General features: G+C 41.7%; 1 protein-coding gene across 1 annotated transcript; it reads right to left on the reverse strand.

Annotated features, from left to right (window-relative positions):
* Positions 1-1,341: 1,341 nt before the first annotated feature.
* Positions 1,342-18,074, reverse strand: GTF3C3 (general transcription factor IIIC subunit 3). The gene is given in 20 exon segments (XM_036387249.2): positions 1,342-2,096; positions 3,020-3,135; positions 3,138-3,171; positions 4,456-4,580; positions 5,208-5,398; positions 5,749-5,986; positions 6,639-6,774; positions 7,672-7,773; positions 8,352-8,554; positions 9,003-9,174; positions 9,750-9,853; positions 10,891-10,977; positions 11,993-12,065; positions 13,090-13,237; positions 13,776-13,941; positions 14,238-14,429; positions 14,930-15,053; positions 15,439-15,668; positions 16,765-16,867; positions 17,809-18,074. Coding segments are annotated over 20 exon segments (2,766 nt in total). The 5' UTR covers positions 17,908-18,074; the 3' UTR covers positions 1,342-1,973.
* Between the last annotated feature and the right edge of the window lie 39 nt (positions 18,075-18,113).

An 18,113-nucleotide genomic window follows, 5' to 3' on the forward strand; every position in this document is an offset into this window, starting at 1 on the left:
CCTGGACAGCCAGGGCAAGGACCAGGCCTCCAGCTCACCCCTCGAGAGACTCACGTGAGCTGTGCAGGAAATGAGCTCATCTGACTGGTGATTCCCAGCCCTGGGAGAGCATCACCTGCAGCCAGGAGACTCCCTGCTAGCACCCAGGTGTGGGAGCATCTGACAGAGCAAGTAGTGTGAGTGAATAGGTGTGAATTGCTGAAGCCAGCTGTAGATAAAGGGTGCTCACAGGGCATCCATCTGTAGGGAACCTTGAATCCTTGTTTAAACCCTAACAGCTGATTTGAATTAACTCTGACCTCTCACGTTGTCCTTTTGACTCAGGTTCTTTGCATTATGAGGCTGATAGTAAAATTACTATTTATAACAAAACAATTATTCTTTATTTAATCATTGTAAACCATATGCTGTTGATAGGCTACACATTTGCTTTTATCCCTCTTTCACCAGCTTTAGACTAAGGCCTGGCAGGTGCTATCAGAACAAAGACTGGATTGCAGAGGGTTCAGGTGAATTTCTGAAGACAGAGTCATGTGCCTGTGGCTGGATGCTGACGTGACTGGGGCAGGGAGGAACTGGCAGGACTGGCTGCTTATAATGGGAGATGATAGCTGGGTCATGAGAGAACATAAGCTTTGGGCTATTTCAGGAGCATAGAAGGAATTCATTAGGTGTGTGATGTTACACCACACGTCACCTTACCTTCATAAGAATTAGTGGAATTTGTTCAACCTATCCTACTGTGGAACAACAGACTGGAGAAAGAGTAGTTAGAGCAGGAGACTCCCATCATGATATGCTGAAGATGATTACAGCATGGACCAGAAGACCAGCTTTCAAGACCAAAGACCAGCTCATCTTCATCGTGGCCTACTCTTCTATGGGGTGTCAGTACAACCTGGCTTCAGGACAGGTGGTGTTGCACTCTGACCGGCTTCAGCAGAGCTGCTCACCACCTCCTCTGACTCATGGCACTACTGTTTCTGTGGGACCTGTACATGTTATTTGTGATAGTTCTTTAGCATAGTAGGGAGAAAAGTCTTGCATGCCTCTGGAGCCCAGGGGTAGCCCAAGGACACTCTGGAATTGTCTCCTTCTGTTCCTCCAGAAATTTGGCCCTAAACTGTAATTTATATGGTAGGACTGCAGACTAATGCAAGAGCCTCTCTCCCTTGAGGCAAATGGCTGTTCTGAGGACAAAGGGGTGGCTCAGCACACCAGCAAAGCTAAACACCCCTGAGCCTCATTAAATTGTGCTGCTTAAAATTAGGTGTGTGCCATATGGCTTTAGGTTTGTCCTATTCAGTAGGATATATGTTAGCTGAGAAAAGGTAAACATCATTAACCTCAGAATTTTTATTAACAAGTTCGCAGAAAGAACAAAAGTTACACTGATTTCAGTAAAACAAAGATCAATCCCCTTCAAATACAAAAACTGCTAGGAATATGAACTCCTAGAAAACTATGAATATTTTACAGATCTTGAAATACTGAATTCTTCATCCTCTAGGATGGTTCCACATTATTGTAATTTAATGCTGCACATTAAAATACATTAAAATACCCTCACCACCAGTGAGTATGGCTTCTTCAGCAACCTCAATGGTAATTAGCTGAAATACTGCAACCTGTACATTTTCCCCCACCAAAAGCCCTCAGCAAATCACACTGAGCCTTGGTTTTCACTGTTTGACTCTACATACAAGACTGCATCTATTTAGAGAGCAGTGCACCAAGGAGAAGAGCTAACAGCAGCCCCTCGTGAGCACGCCAGGGGTGTGCTCAGGATGGCCAGCTCCCACCCACACGTGATACAGTGCTGAGGGCAGAAGCAGAAGTCCACAGAGCCACAGCACAGCACCAGCCACGTCCCTGACCCTCTGCAGAAAAAGTTGTAATTAAAACCAGCTTCCCCAGCACTGCATAATGCAAAGGTCAATCCAAAGGGTATCAATTCACCTGCACAAACCTCTTCACACAACTGCATAGGTATACAGCATCTTCTGAGCCATTCTGGTATTCCCACTGCTCTGGTAAATGAGTGACAAGTTAAAGGCAGTATCTCTTCTCAAGTCTGTTTGATCTGTTTCTATTCCCTGTAAAAACAATGATTAGAAAAAGCTATCAGTACACAAAAATACTATAAAAAAGAAACATGAGTAGCCATTGCAATGGAATCAAATGACATATTCATAGCCAATGAAGGCTTTCAGCTGTATGGAAACAAAACAGGTATTCCTTGTGCTCTCCCTTTTTAAGGAATTTCCAATGCATGTTGTTAATCACCAAAGTGATAAAATTTCACACTCAAAACATTGGCTCTAAGTTAAATAGCCAGCTCATAAACCAGCAAAGTACTACCTTGTCTTTGTATGCTAAGTATTTGTTTCTTCAACCAGAACACGAATATTGCCTGCATCTTTTACAGGGTCACAGACTGCTGCTCTGAACTCCCAGGCTGACTAACACCTTCAGTTCTTACTTTACCAACACTGCCCGTTTTCTAAACACCCTTGCAATGTTTCTACCTACACATTTCACAGACCATAGTTGTAGATGTATGACACATCAATTGGATCAATTAGGATCCAATACAGATCAATTAGAATTAAACTATGGCTCAGATGCAATTAGGCATTCCCAGTACTGGTCAATCTTGCTCCAGCATGCTGTTTTATAGCACAGGTGAGTATACAGAACTTCCAGTTATAATTCATTGCATGTAATATATAGAAAGGTCAGCTATTTAAACAGGAAAAGTTGTTTAGCAATCCTTTTTGCTGTTGCTTCAGCCTGGTAAATCCTCCAAAATTCATACATCTTTGAACTTAACACATGCTTAAATAGTTTATCAGATGACAATCAGATTTGGGCTTCCAATGACAAGGAATTAAAATAAAAATTGAAGGAGGCACAACTACAGAGATTTTATGTACCTATTTTAACTATTTCTAAGGAATTCTTAACATTTTCCTGTGAAAATTTTATTCTCTGTCCATAACTTCCAAAGTTACAGTACCTCTAAGGTGAGGGGAGGAAGCTCAAGTGCTCTTTGGTAATAGTGGATTGCCAGGTGCAGCAGTCCCAGCTGGTGCAGGCCACGGCCTAGGTTGTAGAAGGACTCCTGGCATGGCCACGCAGGTCCAAGTAGCGGTGAAGGAAGGAGAATCCCTGTAAGAGAAATTGAGCACACAACCTTTTCCTCCCCTCCTGTGCGTTTTATTTGGTTACCATTTTGGAGTGTGATGATTCTGATGTAAACAGAGGACCTTGTTGGTAATCAGAGAAGGTACTTCCTTCAATATGAGGAATTAGTTCAGACACAAGCAGCTAATGATCATAATTTAGGTTGCCAGTAGGTCACTCTGGTTGAATTACTAATTAACTACCATAGCAGCAAGAAATGATGTAAAATCACTGAGTATAGTAAGCAGGAAATGAGAAGAGAGAGAAAAGGGAACTGTATTGCCAGGGGGTAATATAAATAGGACATTGTTCAAGAATGTATAAAAAGAGAACAGGGCAGTTCTTGTAAAAAAGGCAGGCTGGTTACAGAAAAAAGTGGATAAAAGTATTAAAATTAGGTCAAAGTTTGCAAGTTCAAAATGTCTTGAAGTTGGACACTGTCATAACTGGTTTTGTGTTACAGTAGTTGGGGACCTGTAGCTTTTGTCAAGATCAGTGCAAGCTACAGTCTTCCAGCAATTTCAGAAGTCACAAGAGCTCAGGATCCTCACCATATTGTGCTGACTGAGCTCAGCAGCTACAGGAATTAAAAGGCATTTCAAGTTAATGAAAACACTTGGTGTAAAGTAGAGGAAATTACTTTCAAGATTCTGTTTGGGACTACTCAGTCCGTGGTTTGTAACTGGATCTTGCAGATGAAAAGAAAAATGCGAATAATGAAGCTGAAAATTTGAAGGCAGCTAAACTGGAGCTCACAAGATCTTTACAAAGAGAGTGTGCAGAGGCACCTAAAAGGGGAAAAGAAAGATGGGGGGGAAAAAAAACACTTTCCAAGCCTGTACAATTTGCCTCAAGAATGCAGTTTATGAGACATATCTACAATGGGCACGTGGCATAGATTCCACTCTACAGCAATGCAAGCCAAAAAAAATTTGAAAGAAAACTCAGATTACAACCACCAAGATATTCTATATATTATATAATATTATATATATAAATTATGATATATATTATATTATATTTTCACAAACAGCTGGCAGCTGTTAACATCAAGGTAACAAGCTACCTTTACCCTAAGGAGAGGAGATTCAGATGGTGTAACTACAGTTCAAAAGCACATTCATCCGTGCTCATGCTTTACCACTTGCCTCTTTAGAAATGCCATCTTAATTATGAAAAACTATTTAAACAGAGTGTGTTGTGGCCATAACCATCTGCAAGATACAAAGCCAGCAAACACTGTGGGTAACAAGAATCATGCTGCCTCACCTGTACAAGAAGAGCATGCCTTTTCAGCACATATTTCTGAGAGGCCATGTGGATGAAAGTCAGGCCAATACAAAGACTGTACAGAGGCTCGTCTGGGTTTGCACGGAAGGCTTGCACGTACTGACCTAAAAGCAAATAAATTAATAAAGATGTTGGTTGTGAAAAACATTCCTTAAGAAGTTACGAGCAAGAAAGAAAATATTTGAATTCGAAGCGTGAACTAAGAAAAGAAACAGTTTAATATACCTACATTAAAATACACAGGAAAAAACAGGGAAGAAAATTGTGTATTTTCAGCACCCACTGGATTCTGAAGGAAGAAGGCAGACTGTGATGTAAAAAAGGAAGCAGAAAATGATGAGACACAGAAGGCAAACATGGTCCTTGCTGGGATTTAAACGTGACATTTGGAGGACTTGACTGAAAGAAGCAGGTTTACTTTGAAGGCCTGCTTAAAGCATGCAACCAGCTGTATTTGCTGTTTAAATTGGGCTGGTTCTGTCATTATTATCATCATTAGCCTCCAATTATCTTTGCAAGTTAGTTATATTTGCAATGTGTGCTAAACTTGAAACGTGCCAGCTTAATTTTTATTAGCAAAACCCTTCAGCAGTGCTCTGATTTGTGTACAGAATAATTAAAGCACCAGACTAGCATTGTGAACCTATAATTTTCTGATGAAAAAAAATCTTTCCCTTTTTATCAACTTTCACTTGTTCTATTTGTTGATATTAGAACATGAAAGATATTACCAAGAGCATGCTTGAAACTGCCAGACACAAAGGCATTGTGCCCGTTGAGGACACACAGCACGTGATTGTCAGGATTTTTCAGCATCAGGCGGAGACAAAAGCGATGGTGACGGACATCCTGAGACTGCATAGTGACCTGATTGAAGATGTTCCACAGCTGGGGCTTATTGACATTTTCCATGACCATGATTCTACAGAATGAGATGTGTGCAAGAAATTAGTAAATGCTATATAGTATACACTGTCTCTTCAATAAAATCTCAGCAGTTCAGGGAAGATAACAACAGAAACTCAAAGAGAAGATCAGTGACTGAGGCAAAGATGAGAGTGAAAAACAGAACCAATGGTTCTGGCCAAATCAAACAACCCACTGCATTGTGCATTTTCCAGTCTGAGGCTATTGGAAAGCTCCTTCAGTTACAGTAGCCTTCTCTCATTTAGCCAAGGCTGGAAAGTATCAGCCTGCCTACTTCAGCAGAGTGACTACAGCCTCAGTGGAGGCAACTACAGCACAGACTGCTCTGCCTTCCCAGCAGCCCACCTGATATAGTTGTAAGCTTTTCTGAAGTTCTTGTCCAGAATTGCGGCAGAGAGCCCAAAGTACTCCAGCTCCTTGCGCTTTTGTCTGTCCTCGTAGAATGAGTAATATTCCAGAGAGGAATCCACAAGGAGCTCTGCCTCCTTGTACCGGGAGAGGTCACACAAGGCATATATTGCCTTCAGGAGGAGGTTCCACCAGTCATCTTTTGTCAGAACGCTTGTGAGGACAGCAAAAATTGCTAAAAATATTGGAGCCAGAAAGTTGAGAAAAATTAGAACAAGAAATATAATTTTTTTACAAAATAGATGCATATATCAAACTGATATTTTCAAAGACATTGCACTAACAGCTAATAGGAAGTATTTACTTTTTCTCAGTTTAAGGCCAGTTCATAAAACGCCAGCAAAAAACACTCTCAGAGTGGGAACAAAGAGCAAGCAATACACCCAGTTCAAGCTGTAAACATACTACATGAATGCAATGAGTTCCTCTCCCTAATTATCAAGCAGTGCTTAAGAGCATGTGACCTGGCTCAACCAAGCCTGGGCCAGCTAAAAAAACAAATCACACCACTTTTACAATGTATTTCTACTACATTCTAGATTTGCATGTATGATATTTCCCCCGAGGTGAATGTTGGCCCATAAGATCTCTAGAGGCCCTTCTCAATCTGAATTATTCTGTAATCTTACTATTTTTCTCTGAATGGAGACTGTTCCCTTAAGATATACTATCTTTAGTTTTGCTGCCTTCTTTGCCCGAGAAATAAAGCAATGTTAACATGAACTGCATGGATTTAGCATGCAAAATAGGAGCATTTTTATAATTTTTCAGAACTATGGAGTTCACCTTGTTGCTTTGTTTTTAATGAACAATCCGTGATTTGTTACCTTTCGCATCGCAATTTGCTGTCTCTTGGTCATCATTGTCAGAAATTTTATCCCTTGACACCTTAATAAGATAGAGGTGTCTCTCTCCAGATTTGGAACTAGATATCAAACACACTTGAGCTCTGCTCATTGCTACCTAGAAACAAATTTAAGGGCAGCATTTCAGATTACAATGTAACATCCTATGACGAAGGCAGCTTTATGGCCAATCCATCTGGCTCACCTTGCATCCCAAAACAGTCAGTGACACCACCACAGAGCAAGGTCATCAGAGAAAACATTCCCAACAGGAATATCATCTCTGCATTGCCTTGTGCTCCAGTGCAAAGTGGGCTAAGCAAAAGCCATGTACAAATTCTTCAAGCTACTTAAAAAGACTTCTCCTGGGATTGGAACATCCCTGGGTTTACTGAAATCAAGACTCTTTGCAGAGAAGCATAAGAAGAACAATGCCTTTCTTTATCATTTTCAGAAGCTTGTGCATAGTCAGCTCTTCAACCAGTATAATACAATAGTCAAGGTGCTGAGCAGATGGATGAAATGGAGGTCTAAATATTCCTTTAACTCACTCCCTATTTATAAATAAACAAAAATTAATTAAAACAAAAACGCTGCCACTGTATTTACTGGCTAAACAAATTCTTATTTTGTCCTTTTATCACAAGAAAATAATAAAGAAAGAGATCAAAAAGAAAATTGTTGAAATAGAAGCCAGTATCAACACCTCAAAAAAGCTGTGTGCTCAGTGTTAAAAAGGCAAGAAGCAGCTTTAGAATACAGTGTAAGCACACTGAGAACAGGGAGTTGAAGTCACTGTATCAATAATTATACACACAAACAGTCCTCTATTGTGAACACTACAGGCAGGAACACCAGCACTGCAGGCTACCTGCAAGATTACTACCTAACAAAATTATGAAACCACTCACATAAGAAAGCCCACTAGCTTTCCTCCTGAGTTCATTTGTAGTTTGTCTTGACCCAAATCACAGCTGCCCAATTGCTTACAGTGCAGCAGGACAGACTGGCTTACCTTCAGCAGCATGGCCAGCATTGTGAGCAAGGTGTCAATGTAACCATACATTTTGCCTTGGGAATACAACAGCGTGGAGCGATGCAGGAGTAGCTTTAATTCCTGGACAACAGTGAACACTCTTATTCAAACTCTTGCACAGAGAAAGTTTATAAATCAAATCATTTTGACTCAATACAGTACTAATAGGATTGTAAAAGCTTCCAGAAAGCTGTAAGAATCTGCAGCAGCAGGTGAGCTCTCCCTAAACTGCTCTCAGGAGTTAATGTTCCAAATTCTCCCATTCAGAGACATCTGGCATGACTCTTATCTATGGTGAGAGTGCTTCTAGAGAGGGGATTCAGAACCTCTGCTTTCAATCAACAGAGGCCAAACTGTGTAGCTCACACATAGCAACTGCTGATTAACTTGATGTAGAGTCATGACTGGCTCTCAGTGGCCAAAAGTTTGTGCATTGCACAGAAGTTATCAGGTGGGACTGGGGAAATGCTGAGAGAATGGTCAGGGAGAAAGTCAGGAGGACATGTCCCTGATGCTGGAATGGATTAGTCACTGTGCTCTGCACGCTCCCCATGGGGAGGTTAAGTCTGAATCCCTGATCCCGTGCATACATCTTGGACTACTAGCACAGTTTGGCAGATTAATACATCCTAAATGGAAGCACAGAACACTTTACCCACCTGCTGTGCAGCATTAGCATCCTGAGCCAGAGTATCTGGGTCATACATTGGCTCCAGAGCCTCCAGAGCTTTCTCAGGCCGGCCCAGCTGCTGCTGAAGTGTTGAAAGTGAGATTCTTGCATCGAGATGCAAAGGGGCAAGATCAACAACTTTGGCATAGCTCTCTGCAGCACGCTCCATGTGTCCCAAAGCCTTCAAGCACTCTAGAAATACCGTAAGCAACACAAGACACTTAAGTGGCAGAAAAAGAAGATTTCAAAGTTTGCAAATAAATTAACATACTTTCTTAGTAAAATCATCCCAAACATGTATTTTTAAATGATAATATTCAGATATATGCATGATGTATCCACAGTTTCACTTCAAACATCAGCAGCTGACACAGGATGAAATGCAGAATAGATGCTGCTTCACTTACATGAACATAAAGTACTTTTAGCTGATGTAACTTTCAGTGCACATGAAGAACAAAAAAAATGCTTGACGGAGTTGTCATGAGAAGCTTCATTCTGCAAATACCAATTCTCATTCAACCTAAAATTCTCAGTCAATCTAAAATTCCTGTGATCTTGGATAAAGGTCCCTGGAAATGCTCAGCACTGTATTACCATCTCTCAGTCCCCCGTGTTCAGCAGTCCTGCCCCCTCTCACCTGCGTGCCGAAGCCACACAACAGCCAGGTTGTACCGTTCTGAGCAGACAAGGGAACTCAGGAGAGGCAGGGCTGAGTTGTATTCTCCAACGTCCAGAAAAGCCTCTGCAACATCTAAGTACAAGTCACCCATTTCTTCTGGATTTTGTTCCACCAGAGTAGTCAAAAGAGGCTTTAAGAAAAATGACACAAGCACTTAAAATACAAATAATCAATTTCTTAAAGGCATGCTTATTGGAAGCTTGCATTTTTATCCTATGTTTTTTATTCATTTGCATTCTGAACTATACTTCCTTTAATTAAATGTTACTTCAGAAGTGAAAAATAAAAGACCTGAAAGTCAGCATTCCTGAAGAAGCCCCATTTTTCTATTCTAGACATTTCACACATCCAGTGGGTTAAAGTGTCCATCAGTGAGGAGTATCAAAGAACAGTCTTCAGATTTAGTATGGTTTTAAAACAAAGTGAAAACATCTTCCTTAGTGTTCACAGCTTTCAATATGGTCCTGGGCCTGTCAAAGCACACAGGCTGTGACTTACTGTGCTTTAGTAATGTAACTTACACTGGCATAATTTCTAAGGGCAAAGATATTATTTCTGCTATTACAGGCCTGTGAGGTTTCTCTCCTCACAAAAAGAATCTCCACAGCTCCCTCAACCACCTCAGTCTATGAACACAGGAACAATTACTTGTTTTTGTGATTTCTTAGAACATTACCCCTGCCTTGTGAGTTGGTTTCCACTTACACTGAGTGGCTCCAGGATGTTCAGGTGAATCAAGCACACCATCAGCTTGACTGTGATGTCTATGGGAACACCCTCAGGTATGCAGCAGCTGACCTTCTCCACAGCTGGGACAAGAGAAAGAATTTCCTTCTGAACTCAGAGGCTTTAAGAAGCACTTCTCAAGCACTACATCCCCTCCAGGCCATGCTCAGGAACTGAGAAAATATTCTTATCAGCTCTAGCAAGTGTTTGTCTGCCCTTCTTTTCCTCCTTTATCTTTTCCAAGAGTTGGAGCAATGACTTCCTACCACCTCTGAGACAAATAATTCCATGTGAGGTACCAAGTGCTGTCAGTCTGCATCAAGTCCAACAGCAGGATTCCACAGCATGTGCTTAGGTCCTTTGCCTACTTAAGGATCCTTGCCTACTTTATTGCTCAATAAAGCTTTCCTTTAACAATTTATGCACCTGTACCCTCTTCTCCTTTATTTTTTGAAGGAAATGCCTTGTATCAAGATGGCTCTTGTTCTTGCTAAGTGAAGTCCTGTGTAGCAGGCACTGCCTGAACACATTGTTATACAGAGATAATACAGAACTTCACACAACAGGTAGGCTGAATGCAACCTGATCAGAATGCAAACATGAGGCACAGCAGCTACCCATGACAATGCCAGCAAATGAGAGGTCACACAATAAAATTCCATTATCATAAGTCCTTCACATACAGTCATGACACCTCCTTAACTCCTGGTTAAGTTCTCCTCACTTCAGTGCTTGCACCAGACATTCAGTGCTAAAACCTGAGAAAACTGGGATTTCCAACCTAAGGTTTCCCTTTTACCTCCTACATCCACATCCCTATACTGCAAATCACAACATGCAGACTAATTCATCATTCTTTGAACACTGCAATACCCAACACAAGGGTGACTATTCCCCTACTGATATATTTAAAAAAATGACAACTGTCAGTCTGGATTAGAGGGAAGTTCTGAGAAAGGGAAAGAAAAAACATACAGAAGAATCCTTTTCTGGATGAAGTCCTGTTTCTGTGCTGTTAGAAATCTCCAGATGTTAAATGATTGCAAGTTGGTTCCTAACCATATGATCAGTTCATAGACTTGTCTGAAATTTAAAAAACTAAAATTAAAAAATTACTTACCTGAAGCACTGGATTCAGCAACTGGATGACTCTGGTTGTCAGTCACTGCCTCCTGGCTTTCCTGAGTTTCTACTGCTGCACCTGTATCTTTTTAAAAAGATTATCAGATTAACCAGTAGTTACTTGCCTTTGAATCCATAATTGATTGGCAGCTTACTCTGAAAAGTGGACTGGGTTTCTCTTGTTTTGGTTTGGGGCTTTTTTGTGTTGTATTGTTTTGGTTTCTAAGGACAGCAGAGCAGGAAGCAGTTGTAAAAATTACAAAAGTTACAAAGCAACAGAGAACCCAGCTCTATTTTAGAAGCCTTCTCTCAACCAATGGCACACAGGAGGTAACTTGGAAACATTGTGTTCTAATTCCTAGACTCATTATAGTTTTGTTTCTTAATTATCTGCTGAAAGTCTCCATCAGGACAGTTGTTCATAAATCAACTGTATTTTTACCTGGCCAATCAGAGCAAAAAGCCAACAGAAATATCCTATACCTCTATTGTGCTTGGATCAGATTGCTGAGACAAGCACTTTAATCACAAAACAGACTGTCTCCTTATGGAGTTGGTGTGCTGTATCCATTCTACAGCCTAAATAAACATTTTCAGGTAAAATGACTTCGATAAAGCAGGTTTCTCAAAGACAACCTACTTAATCAAATTTTGAGCTAGTATGCCTAGATTTCAGTTAGCTGGTTAATAACAGATGCAGGATGTGTAAAGAACATTACTCTTAGGTCAAAGTTTGATATTCTTGAGCACAGTTGCCACTAAGCTTATCTTTTTATCTTTTTTTTTAGAAGTTATTTAGCTGGTAGAAATAGCTGGTCTGATGTAAACACTCAGAGGAATGTTTAGAACTTTAAAAGCCCTCCAGCTGCCTGGAGAGCAGTCCTTGTCTTCAGTGAGTCAGCAGGGCTATGGGGACACCAGAGTAACTTCTTACAGCAGGCTGAGGTCATGCCATGTAACTCACTAAGAGCACCCACACATTTCAATAGAGAAAAGCCTGTCAACAGTGCAGCAAATATACCCAGGAGTTGAAAAGGTAAAGGAAAGATGTCATATCACATGAACAGCAGGGTCACAGTAACCACTTGACAGCTACTTACCTTTTTTCTCCTCAGTTGCACTTCTTTCTGGTGCTTTTTTTTCAAGTACAATTCCTGTAAAATCTGTAATAACCTAAAACAGAAAAGTAACTTGGATAATTTCAAGGATTTAAAGCAACCAGCCTATGAGACAGTTTTAGACATCACAGAAGTTATCAGAGGTAAAGCTGCATTCATCTACCCAAGTAGAACCTTCAAAAAGAAACAGGGAAATGGCTCTGTGACTTCAGTTGTACTGTATTAATAAATCCAGTAGCTAAATGCTGTGTACATAAAATTGACTGACTGACATTTAAGGAGAGAAGAATACAAAAAAGGGTCAGAGGAATTGTTTGCAGGCGCATGATACTGTGCTCTGACAGAGAGCTGAAAAAAATCTAAAGGAAGGAAAAAAAACCCCTAAGTAATTTAATATCAACAAATAAGAATGCTCACAAGAAGTCCCAATTTACAGTGTCTTTTCAATCAATCTTGGAAAGTACGACAATGGCCAAATACCAACATCTTCCCTCTCAAAGCCAGACCAAATCCAGTTGGAAATATGCCTCAAAAGTGAGAGTTAACAAATTTGGACCAGATAAGCAACATTCTCTAATTCCTGATGCCTTAGAGTTAAAATGTATTGTCTTTCTGGAATGTATGCTTAGTGCTTAATGCATAAATTATTAGTTGCAACACAAGTCTACCAGGTAAGTCACAACAATCTGCATTTGAACAATCAGAGCTTTCAGTGTCATGATTTTAACCTTCCACTCAGAGAATGACCTTTGTGGTATTACTCACAAAACCAGCCTGAAGGTCTTCTCTGGCTACTAAGATTATGGTCACTATAGAGAAGGAGAGGAAGGATCCCAGAATTTTAAACCTCGAACAACGTACAAATCTATCAGCCGTCAATTAATTCAATCCACCCATTAATTTAAATGCTAATTACTACAGAACTAATAGCAAGCAGTCTGTTTCTGATGAGCTCTATTTTTACAGAAGCAGGACCCCATCTTAGCACTGCACGAACATAAATTATGAACGTAAACCATCCACTCTGGCAGGCAAAGAGGTGCTGAAAATGCCACCCAAATGCACTGAGCTGTCCGTACCGCCAGAGCTTTGTCGTACTGCTTGGAGGAGATGTAGAGCTCAGCTGCAATGTTCACATCCTCCATGGACACAAGGCTCTGGTGCTTGCTAAAGGCCTCTTCCACTATCTCAATCGCAGAGGTCACATCATTGGCTTCATAGTAACTCCTATAAAACACAGGCATGAGATATCAGGTATTTCACATAACTGACAATGTATACTTTGAACCGAAGCAAAAGGATTTTCATATTTCTCTGATTTTTGCTGATTAGCAAAGATTTTCATTAGCAAGTGGATGTTATAAAAGACAGTGATAAAGAGGGTGTTTTCCTTTCCTTACAACTGTTGAAAACTTTTACGTATTTCAAATAATTAACAATTTTTTTCTCCCATATTTGTAAGGACATTACTGGAGTTTTCATCACAGTCTCCCCAAATGAAGTTGGACATCAGTCATGTCCCACATTAACCTGCTTTAAGAAACCTCCACTAATAACATTGTTGTAATACCCATCCTTGTATTTTTTGATACATTTCCCAAACACGAAGATCAAAAGACCTTAAACCGTTTGGAAACAGGCAGTACCAGCTTTCCACAAGGAAGCAGTTCACAGGTAAAACACGACTGGGTGAGAGCTACACACTTGAACCACGAGGCTCCCTCCCGTGGCAAAGCAAACACCATTGTTGGCAAGCCCAGCTCACTTGGCCATGTCTCGGGCCAGCTGCATGAAGCGCTCCCCGTCGGAGGGAGCCAGGAGGTTCAGGATGCGCCGGTAGCCGTCCATGGCCATCTTCTGCTCCCCCAGCTGCTCGTACAGGCTGGACCTCTCCCACAGGTAGCGCACGTTGCTCGGGTCGTACTTCAGAGCTACAGGGAGAGCAGCAGGAGTTTAGGAAATGCAACACTGGGTTTCACATTCATTTCCTTGATTTGTGTTAATGGACATGCACAGGGTTTTTGCAAGGACATCCTATATATATTACAGATTCATTTATCATTCATCTTTTGTCATTATCATTCATTCATCTTTTATCAAAGTCCAGACAAAGGTATCAGAATCTTAGCACCGTGAAGCAAACTAAACTAGAAAGGAGAAGAAAACAAAATTATTGCCATTAGCACACAGCATTAATTTTAAATTATTAAAATGTTTGCTACACTACCTTTTGTGTAGCAGAAAACAGCCTGCTTAATATTGTCCTGCTCCAGTGACATTTCTGCCAGTCTGACCCACTCCTCAGTATTGCTAGGATTTAAGTGAGCTGCAATCAGTCCAAACTGTAATGATTTCTCCATATCACCCTGGTCTTCATAGATCATGGCAAGAGTGGAAAATGGCTCGTGAGCAAGAGGAGCTGTGAAAAGGCAAAAAGAATGACTAAGATTTATTGTTTAAAATCCACACTGGACACAAATAACTCGCCTTTCTTAAAGAACAGGTATCAGAATTATATAAAATATGTGCTGTTCAAATTCAGGAAAAACTTGCAGACAAGTTTCTGATTCCTGTCTGTAAATTATTAAACTGGCTGACTGAATCTAACAACAACCATTTATAGTATTATTCTATACTGCAAGGCTTGCTGATGCTCATATCTTGTGTCTACAAAGACAGTACAAGCAAACTGTGTAAAGCTAAGCCAAGGAGTGGGCTCTGCAGAATTGAGGTGCTAGTTTCTTTTTATAAGCAAAAAAATAAAGGAAGTGTACCACATATTCTTAATTCTACTCCTTATACCATGACTTTGCTTGTACTATTTATTTTCATCTTCAGGGAAGCCACACTGAATCCTGCTCCTGCACATGGAAACTTGATTCCATCCTTAAAGCCCAAAGGTTGCCCATTCTCCCATACCTTGTCGAATGATCTCCATGCACATCAGAATGGCCTCCTCACGCTCTCCTCGAGCAAATCTGATGTTGGCCTCTCCCATCAGACCCCTCAAGGCACGGGGAAGTTTGCTGCGAGGTCTTTTCTCCTAAATGGAAAAGGGATGCTGTTTCTGCCCAAGGACGAGTTGTGCCCAAATTCAGGAGGCACCCTGTCGTGCTTAACACCACCTAACCCCAAGTTATTTAAGTATTAGCAATAATAAATGACTGACCAAAGGACTTGCTAATGTTCATAGTTTTCTGATACTGGAAAAACTGGTTTCATGATTTCTGAAAGCTTTCAAACAGTAAACTACAGTGCTTTTATAATAAACAAAGATAGCATAACAAACACCAGCATAAGCAGGATTATCCTACATGAAACAATTTTCAGGCAAATTTCCCAGTAAGCAGCTAAAAGTCACATGAAGTGGAATTCATGCACCATGGTCAGGGGACACATGGAAATTATATGAAAGTTTAAATACTTGCTTTCATCATTTTCTTGGTCTCTCGATTAAGAACCATCTCCAAAACAAAAACATCTCCAGCTGTAGGCTGCTCTGTAGTTTCTTCTTCCTCCTCTCCTCCTCCTCCTCCTTCTTCTTCTTCTTCTTCTTCTTCCTCCTCCTCCTCCTCTTCATCCTCCTCCTCTTCATTTTCCCCAAGCATGGATGCAAAGACCCGATGGACAGATTTACTGACCCCATCTGCTGTTTCTCCTGGTTGAGAAAGAAGTAAAATAGGTTTTTGATATAATGAAGAGAACATGCTGCTTCCTGGACAAGTGCAGAGAAAACAAGAGCCCACTTGAAGCAGCTATTCTGTAAGAGTGCTGCCTGCAGAAATGCACAACAACTACTGACAGTCTCTTTGGTTTTACAGCTCCAGATTATTCATCACTAAGGCATGGCATGGCCCAGCCTGTAACATCTTTTGGATATCTGAAATGAAAGCAGGGAGGAACACACAGAATGAAGCCACAGCTTAATCAACATTTTTCTCAGTCCAGAACAAGCAATTTTCAAGCACTGGGCTGGCTGGCTGCAATCAGCTTTTCAGATGAAGAGGCTGTAAGTGAGAAGAGAATTCCACTACACAACAATCCAGCAACCAATTTTTCAAAGCAATTGAAAGCAAGATCTTGTAACCATTCCATCCATGACAACAAGTACCTTTTAACATGTGTAAATACAAAATCCAGATTATTTGCATTTCTCTGGAAAAAGAACAGTATTCTTTAAAATAAGTAAGAAAACTATGCTAAGTACTCTGAGTAAATATGCTTAAGGCACAGATTTTTTAGATATTTGCCATTTTTTATTTACAGCTTCTCATTATGAAGTGAACCCAGGGTTATAACTGACCACAGCTCTATATACAAAACTCAAAATAAGTAGGGTTCAAAGTCTTGAGCTGGGGGATTAGACACCTGAATATTTGATTAAAAAATAACCACAGTATCAAGTTGTGACTGAAAAACAAATCTATCATGCATTGCCTATATAGGAGAGGAACCTGGGGACCATACCTGGGTTTATGGTTTTGGGGTTTTTTTTGGTTTTTTTTTTTTTTTTTGGACTTGGATATGTTTAGTTATTTTTATTCTGACTTGGATATAAAGCATCTAAACATAAGACTTATCTTCCCCTGCCCCCATTTGAAAAAAACCCATAATTATTTATTTTCCCTTTTATTTCAGTCCCTTCAGAGACCAGAAGGGGAAAAACGGAGCCAGGTTTTTATGAAGTCAGTTATTGAAGAGCAAATGCTTCTACCACCTTTTAAAATAGGAATGATTATGTTAGAAACACCAACCATCAGTTTCATCCTGACTTTGGGATTTCCCAGATGCTTTTCTGGATGAAGATGGAGCCTCTACATCTTCCTCATTTTCCTCAGCAGACGCATTTTCGCCATCCTACACACACCAAAAAACCAAATTATTACCACTATAGAATCACTCATTTTTTATTTCCCCACATATTTACAGCTACCATTTGGCTTTCCAGCCTTTGCACTGCCGGTGAAACAGGTGGAATAAGCACTCTGTTTTTAAGTGAATAAAACCCAGCATTCCTTGCTTTCAGGACATTTATATTTTTATCAGTGGGGAGACTCAGATGGTGACTGTTCACACTACATTTGACTGAAGAGACCAGTCCATTGATTATTGGGCATTACAGTGAGGTGGGATGACATGGTGGTAGAAAAAAAAAGTTCTGTGGGACAAATCCTTCCAGGAGCCAGTCAGTATCACAACAGCACTCGTGAATCCGGTAAGAATGCTGCCCCGGGGTAACACTGATCCTTCCATGACAGCTGAGCTCTGCTGAATGTGCTCTCTGAACACCAAGAAATGCAGAAATTCAGTAGCACGTTGACACAAATATAGCAAAGTTAAAAAGAACTGCAACGCTCCGACAAATCACGCGTGTTTTTCTTTTAATCACACCGCCTACATAGCGTCGGACACAATGTGTTTCCCTATATTTACTGCTGCCAAGAAGTCAAACGAGGAGCCGCACTGGCTCTCTCCCTCAGATGCTGGAGGGGGAGCTGGAGCAGCATAATCTGGATGGGTTTATACCCGAACCAGCTCCTTGCCCCGACACAAAGCACCGATTTCCCGCGGGCCGGGCGGTGCTGCCGGGCCCGTGCCTCCGCCCAGAGCGGCGGGAGGGCAGCGCCGCGTCCTGCGAGCTCCCCACCGCGGCCTTCTGCTGACCTGGACACCGACGCTCGCAACTCCGGAGCCGCAGGAGCAGCGAGCGGGAGCCCCTCCACACACAGAGCACCTGCCAGGTGTTGTCAGGAGGGGGGCGGCCTGGGCCTTGGCGCGGCCAGGCGGGGCAGACTCACCTTCTCGCGGCTCTTGCGCTCCTCGCGGCGCTGCTCGAACTCCTCGAAGGAGATCTTCCCCTCCAGGTACTCGATCAGCTCCGGGCTGAAGCCCGACATGGCTCCGCACCGGCCCGGGGGAGCCCTGTGAGGGAGGCACCGCGTCCGTCCCGCTATGGCGCCCGCCGCTATGGCGCCCGCCCGCGCGGGTTCCGTGCGGCGGCGCGGCGCTGAGGCGCCTGAAGGCGGGCACCGAGCGCTGGGACCGGGGCTCGGCGGCCTCTGCTGCCTCGGCCAGCTCGGCACCGAGGGGCTTTAACTCCGTA

This window comes from Molothrus ater, chromosome 7 (assembly GCF_012460135.2).
Source record: "Molothrus ater isolate BHLD 08-10-18 breed brown headed cowbird chromosome 7, BPBGC_Mater_1.1, whole genome shotgun sequence".
Lineage (NCBI taxonomy): Eukaryota > Metazoa > Chordata > Aves > Passeriformes > Icteridae > Molothrus > Molothrus ater.